Here is a 7,520-nt window from a genome sequence, read left to right as displayed (position 1 = left end):
AGTACGAGCAATAGCAACAGTGATGCATGACTTTGCAAACACCGCTAATACACGTATCTCTGTTTCCCACTCAATGACATGCAACAGCGGGCGTATCAGGCTGCTAACTGTACTGTAGCGATTTCAAACATCGGTGTGAAGGTTAGGTTATTAGGTCATTAATCTTCCTCTGGGATGCGACTGCAGCAGCCATGCGGGACTGCACTAATCACACCTTCCTGTAGCGGTGCCGGCGGAGGTCAGAGGTGAAACCCAACCGCAAGAAACACCTGTCAAGATGCGCCTGCGGGAATCACTGCGCTCTCATTTTCAAGACTCTCCGAGGGGCTGTTACCATGGAAACAGGTGCTCTGTGGGAGATGTGCATTTCCTGTGGATTATCACACACCTGAGTTTATTTAGGGTATAAATAAATCTAGGCTGCCTCTTTAAATGACTTTGAAGCTACAAGTGCATTATTCATGTCCGAGCAATTTGCAAATATGATTTAAATAATCATACATTTAAAAAATGTACATGAGCTTACACAATAATGCATGTGTAGCGCAAACATGTATAGAGCAGGGAAACCCCGCCCCTAGTGTAATGTATATGTAAAATGAGCATGCATATATGCACTCACATATTAATGTGTAATGTAAATATGTATATATGTATATAGGTGTGTATTAAAACTTTTTAAATAGCATAAGTATGTTGAGACAGCAGCGATGTTATATGAAGTGTGTATGTGAAGGGTTAAATAAAGTTATGCAACCTGTAAGGGGTCCAGCATTTTGGGGGGTGTCCTTAATATGCTTAAGCACCAGCCTCTCAAAGCGCTTCATTGTGATGGGTGTGAGTGCCACTGGCCTGTAGTCATTAAGGAAGTTGTTTTACTTGGGAACGGGAACAATGGTGGTGGTTTTATAGCAGCTGGAAACTATCGATGTGCTTAGGGAGAGACTGAATATATCTGTGGGACTGTAACTGGCACGCCCTCAATCGGCCAAATCGTGGAAATGTGGCTATTGATTGACAGCTAGTTGAACGCTGCAGATTTTCAGAACACGACCCGTAATTCCATCTGGGCCAGCGGCTTTCCGTAAGCCTCCTCACATCATCCTCTGAGACCACTAGGACGATCTCATGTAGAGCTGCGGGGGCACGGAAAGGAGGGTCTTTGTTTGCGTCTTCAAAGCGGGCATAGAAGATATTCAGCTCGTCCGTGAGCGACACGCTAGTAGCTGTTAACGTGTGTGCTTTGGGTTTGTAGTCCGTGAAAGTTTTTATCCCCTGCCACAACCGCCGCGCATTTTGCGTGATTGTTAGTCAAACTGTGACTCAAGTTTCCGTCCATAGTCGCGTTTTTTGTTCTTTTCTCCCCAGTTTGTAATGCCCAATTCCCAATGCGCTCCAAGTCCTCGTGGTGGTGTAGTGACTCGCCTCTATCCGGGTGGCGGAGGACGAATCTCAGTTGCCTCCGCGTCTGACACCGTCAATCCGCGCATCTTATCACGTGACTTGTTGAGCGCGTTACCGTGGCGACGTAGCTCGTGTGAAAGCTTCACGCTATTCTCCGCGGCATCCGCGCACAACTCACCACATGCCCCACCGAGAGCTAGAACCACATTATAGCGACCACAAGGAGGTTACGCCATGTGACTCTACCCTCCCTAGCAACCGGGCCAATTTGGTTACCCCATGTGACTCTACCCTCCCTAGCAACCGGGCCAATTTGGTTACCCCATGTGACTCTACCCTCCCTAGCAACCGGGCCAATTTGATTACCCCATGTGACTCTAACCTCCCTAGCAACCCCATGTGACTCTAACCTCCCTAGTGACTCTACCCTCCCTAGCAACCGGGCCAATTTGTTTACCCCATGTGACTCTACCCTCCCTAGCAACCGGGCCAATTTGGTTACCCCATGTGACTCTACCCTCCCTAGCAACCGGGCCAATTTGGTTACCCCATGTGACTCTACCCTCCCTAGCAACCGGGCCAATTTGGTTACCCCACGTGACTCTACCCTCCCTAGCAACCGGGCCAATTTGGTTACCCCATGTGACTCTACCCTCCCTAGCAACCGGGCCAATTGGTTACCCCATGTGACTCTACCCTCCCTAGCAACTGGGCCAATTTGATTACACCGTGTGACCCTACCCTCCCTAGCAACTGGGCCAATTTGGTTACCCCATGTGACTCTACCCTCCCTAGCAACCGGGCCAATTTGTTTACCCCACGTGACTCTACCCTCCCTAGCAACCGGGCCAATTTGGTTACCCCATGTGACTCTACCCTCCCTAGCAACTGGGCCAATTTGATTACCCCATGTGACCCTACCCTCCCTAGCAACTGGGCCAATTTGGTTACCCCATGTGACTCTACCCTCCCTAGTAAAAGCACCGAGATAGTCCAAGATGCAGACACGTAAGGGAACGATATGCATCTTTGCGTGCAGCGTAGCAATGATCCAATACGTTAGAGCACCTGGTGTCTAATAATAATGTCCTAGTATATACATCAGAGGTGCTCTTTATGTTGATGACAAGTGAACCACTGGTCGATCTCGATAACAGGTCAAAGGGAAAGAGGATACAGAGAAAATATTCAAGATTGGCTTTTTATTTCCTTGCTACTGTGTGTGTGTGCTTTACATGCTCTGAGAACGCTCAAGGTAATGGGGATACGCACATATGGTCAAATATACACTCCAAATATTCCTGTGTAAGCGTGGTATTAATGTAAATAGTCAGTCATGTCTACAGTGATCGTTAACAGTAGGACAATAAACCAGATTTGTATCAAAATGGCGGACTTGAAGAAAGTATTAATAGAATATAATCAAACAGTGGAGGCCAGTAGCTAGTTACATTTCATTTCTTTCTATACGTTTACTTGAATAATTGATCATATTTTATTATTTGATTGTTCTAATAATTTAATTCTATCATCAAAAATGCCCCTGCTTGTTATTGTATACAACGTCCAGTCCTACTGTGAGGTTTGCACAGCAATCCTGTACCAATGTGTTCCTCATCGACATCATTCACCTGCTGGTTCACCACACGGCTGCCAACAACACTGCTCATTCAGTCGGCAAACAAACGGGTGATTTCACAAAGCTCAGCTCTGAATGTGAGTCATGTGACCTTCTATAGTTCTTAATAAAGCAGGACGACAGCAGTGTTATCCAATGACTAATTGGACTGCAAACAAAAGAACACAAAATATGGAGTTACACAAGTTACTGCTAAAATGAATTTTGCAGGGATGTATTTCTGATGTTCACTACACTCAAAAAAGGGCTTTCTGGCTTCAGTTGTGGACTGTGGTTCCACATGTTTGAAATGATTTTTCTAATTGAACAACAAAAATAGACGTGTCAATGTAACTCAAAATAATCTCTGTATTTCTGTATGTACCAACTAGTGAAAGTGAACGTTTGCATGCTAAATACATGCCGTTTGGAAGCGGTATGGAGTGTAGTTTAGTTACTACGATGTGGTTTGTACAGCATTTGCTAAAAAAGCGAGCAATCATTAGCCACATTTCCACGATTGGGCCAATTGAGGGCGTGCTAGTTTGTGCCAGTGCCACAGTCCCACTGACACTTCCGGGATTCATCGTGCCTCCTCTGGGCTGCGGTTTACCCTTGGGCCACACAAGGCTAACCGGGAACTGAGGCAGGTTCAATGTCAAAGGCTGAGTTTCGCCAAACTTCCCAGTTTGTGTATCCAGCGCATGACGGTAGAGGTTCGGGAGAAAAAAAAAATCATAAAAAATGCTGGCACAGTACAAATCTGTTAAAATGCCCAATGGACAAAGCGGTGCCCAAAGAAATGACTTTCCATGGTTCAGTGAACTTTCATGGACATCGTCCCGCTGTTAGTGGCGAGACCACTCGGGACATCATGGCAGTTACAGTTGGTGAGTCGTTGATGCTAACGTGATCTTACGGTTTACATTCGATATAAACTCGATATTCTAGATAACACGATGCCTCATCTTGAGCTTCCCACTTGCTTGTGAAATTGGCGAGGTCTGTGACGTTGGCACCACAGCGGCATATCAAGGGCAATGCTGTGGAGTTATTGGCCTAATGTGGGAACGCAGATCGATTTTCATCTCGGGCTTGAGGTCCAAGGCTATTGGCCCCGGCTGACCAGTTGATAGCCCTGGCTCGCACTGGCCCGATAGTGGAAAAGTGGCTAATTTCTTCCATTTTTTTTTTTTCAATCGCCAATTGTACTATAACGGTAACTCCCAAAACTTGGAGTAATGAAAACTCTAATGTAACCACGTTCTCCCCCGACGTGTTGAAGGTGTACGTGTTCCCCCCACTCTTTTGTAATTAGGCCTTGAGGGGCTGTTCAAAAGCAACTTCCAAGTATGAAACTCGCATTCACGATAATTCCAATAGCACGTGGATACGGGAATAATCTGAAAGCTGCGGATACTTTTTCAATAATATTAATTATGTTTGTATAGTTGTAAAAATAACTAGCATTCAGTATTTGGGCTGAAATTAGGGTTATTTATGAACCTGTGAGCGTTGCAATGCAGCGAACAAATCGAATTAATTTGCAATGCATCCCAAACATGAAACGGTTGTAGCATGGCACAATAATGGCATGAAGTAGTAATAATGCTCAGGGGTTCAATTGGGATTTTGAAGATCTGGGGGTTTATATTCAAGTACCATTGTATTTACATGGTACTCCAAAGAATACTTGCCATTTTTGGTGTTATAAAGCAGAAACATGTTCATGAAACATACCATGACCGTGGTACTGTTTGTAACAGTGTGTCTGCCCTTCAAACACAGTAAATGTTGTGAGAAGACTGCGGAGTGGAAAATTACAGGCTTAAGACAACACACAGAGAATAGTGTCTTAAATGAGCTAGTCTTAAATACAACTAAAAATAAACTACACTTAAAAATAGCGTGTTCCTCGAAACACATTGTATACACTGAATCCACAGCACGAGAGACTGAGAGAATAGAGAGGAACACAATGCAAGAGTCTCGAGCATGCGTTTATATACATATATGCATATATGTATATTTGAACTTGTCTGTCGCGATTGACATGTTTGAAGAGAAAGGCTGCTGATGCATCAAGACGTCATTGAAATTCTCTTTGCACGCCCACTGACAACAACATGGATGATATTCCTGAAGGCTGTATATTTGGTTGACATAAAATCCTAAAGGAATGTGATTACCGAACAGGTCTTTGATTCCAACCAACAAGCAAATGAGCGCGATTTTACACCTTAGAACGATTTAAAATAGAGATCAGGCTGTGAATATGCGATATAATGTAACAATGAAGGTGATAAAAGATACAGCGCTCATTGTAACAATGTATCATTCACACATCGTGTTCAAAGTAACAGTGACCGACAGCAGCAGAATGTGCATTTAAATGCCACAGGACGGGCAATCTGCTGCTGTCGGTCACTGTTACTTTGAACACGATGATGATACATTGTTACAATGAACAGCGCGCGATGAGCGACACATTCCGCAGTGTAACAGTGTGTCGCTGGTCGTTCACATTTCCGATACAAACACGAAACAATTGTATATATATACACAGGCTATGCCCAAAATATACGATTTAAATGATAAGGAATCGCACTAAATAAAAATAAAATGTCGTTCTGTGCGTAGAGTCCACTCTTAGGCCAAATCACAGAATAATATTTCATATGTTATTTCTATTGATCTTATTTACGTCACAATCATTCATACAGAACATTGAGATGCTGCTTGTGTTGAATTCGATCTTTTGTCGGTTTCTTACCTCACCGAGTGTCGATGCCGCGAACATCACGAGTATAAAAACCTCTCGACACCCCATTCTGTGTCCTCTTCTCTCCGCTTGTATTAAACGGCGTCGGGCTTTATGTAGTAAATATCCGTTCGGTGTTAAATGCCTGTGTGTGGTTTGTGTCGACTCCACGAAGAATGCGACGGCGAGTCAGAACAACGCGTCACCTGACCGGACACCGAGGGAATGCACGGGAGGGAGGAGGGGAACAGCCTGGAGTAGGGTTGGATCTACAGGGTAACCTCCCGGTTGGATAAAGTCTCGCGAGAGCCACATGCGACGTTCATACACTGTGTTTATTTGGAGTCCCACAGAGACCCTACACCTACCCCTAAACCTTACCATAACCCTACCACTAAATCTAATCCTTAAACCCAAATGAAACAACGGCGAACGAGACTCTCGCGAGACTTAGGCCACGGGAGGGTTACCTTCTAGTCACAGCGCTGGAGTAGGGAATTCTGCCTGCCTCTAAAAATATATAGACAGTAAAATTACAAACATAGTTAAATTGGCTGGACAACCTTGTACGTGGCTTGATTCATGCGTGCTTGCTGAAGCACCCCCGGATCATCACCGATCCTCCACCTGGTCCTCTAATGGTGAGACAGAGACCTGGAGAGGCCTACAAGCCAAGGACAATGCCCTATGCCACACAGATGGGTCAAGCAAGGTGTGGATGGAGGAGCACTGGATCAAGACCCTGTCATGGCCAGCCCAATCTCCAGACCTGAACCCCATTGGAAACATCTGGAATGTGACCAGGAGGAAGAGGAAGATGGATGGTCACAAGCCGTCAAACAAAACCGAGATGCTTGAATTTTTGCGCCAGGAGTGGCATAAAGTCACCCAACAGCAATGTGAAAGACTGGCAGAGATCATGCCAACACACATGAAAGCTGTGATTGAAAATCAGGATTATTCCAGCAAATATTGATTTCTGAAATCTCAGTTAAATCATCAGTATTGTGTTGATTAATAATGAATATGAACGTGTTTTCTTTGCATTATTTGAGGTCAGAAAACACGCCATCGTTTTTGTTATTTTGTTATTTTGTTATGTTTAATGTTTATATATATATATATATATATATATATATATATATATATATATATATATATATATATATATATATATATATATATATATATATATATATATATTTCCTATTATTTGAGTTTTAATGAATTATTCCTAGTTTCCCCATTAGTTATTTGTTATATACTTTTATTTTACATTTATAAAACCAAAAACAATATTAAAATTTAGTCGACAATCTGATTAATTCTTACATCAATTAAAATGTAATTTTTATTTTTTTTATTTCATATTGTAATGTTTTTTTTTTTTTACCTTTGTGCCCATTTTAGCGTTCATTAAGTCTCATACATACATTTTATTTTTTATGTGTAAAAACAACCTAATTAAATATTTAAATATTTCCCTTAACTGTAAGCTGTCTCATATATATATATATATTTATTTATATTTATATTAGTCGACAATCTGTATCTGATTTTTACATCATTTAAAAAATATGTTTTTAATGTTAAATGTGTTTTTTAAAATAATATTTTATTTGTATTTTTAATGAATTTTCCCCATTAGTTCTCATTAACATTTCCCCTCATTTAACTTGTAGCATATTTGCATATTTTTGTTTAAAATGAGGTAATGCAGGTGAAAAGACATGATGT

At 42.3% G+C, this 7,520-nt stretch overlaps 1 protein-coding gene across 1 annotated transcript in view; it reads right to left on the bottom strand.

Annotated features, from left to right (window-relative positions):
- The window catches only part of LOC127643685 (amyloid-beta A4 protein-like), a 42,220-nt gene extending 36,210 nt beyond the window's left edge, over positions 1-6,010 (bottom strand). The window contains 1 exon segment of the mRNA XM_052126500.1: positions 5,796-6,010. Coding sequence (XP_051982460.1) covers positions 5,796-5,852 — 57 coding nt within the window. The 5' untranslated portion in view covers positions 5,853-6,010.
- Between the last annotated feature and the right edge of the window lie 1,510 nt (positions 6,011-7,520).

This window comes from Xyrauchen texanus, chromosome 5 (genome assembly GCF_025860055.1).
Source record: "Xyrauchen texanus isolate HMW12.3.18 chromosome 5, RBS_HiC_50CHRs, whole genome shotgun sequence".
Taxonomy (NCBI): domain Eukaryota; kingdom Metazoa; phylum Chordata; class Actinopteri; order Cypriniformes; family Catostomidae; genus Xyrauchen; species Xyrauchen texanus.
The sequence above is the reverse complement of the archived record's forward strand: the minus strand, read 5'-3'. Positions and strand labels throughout refer to the sequence as shown.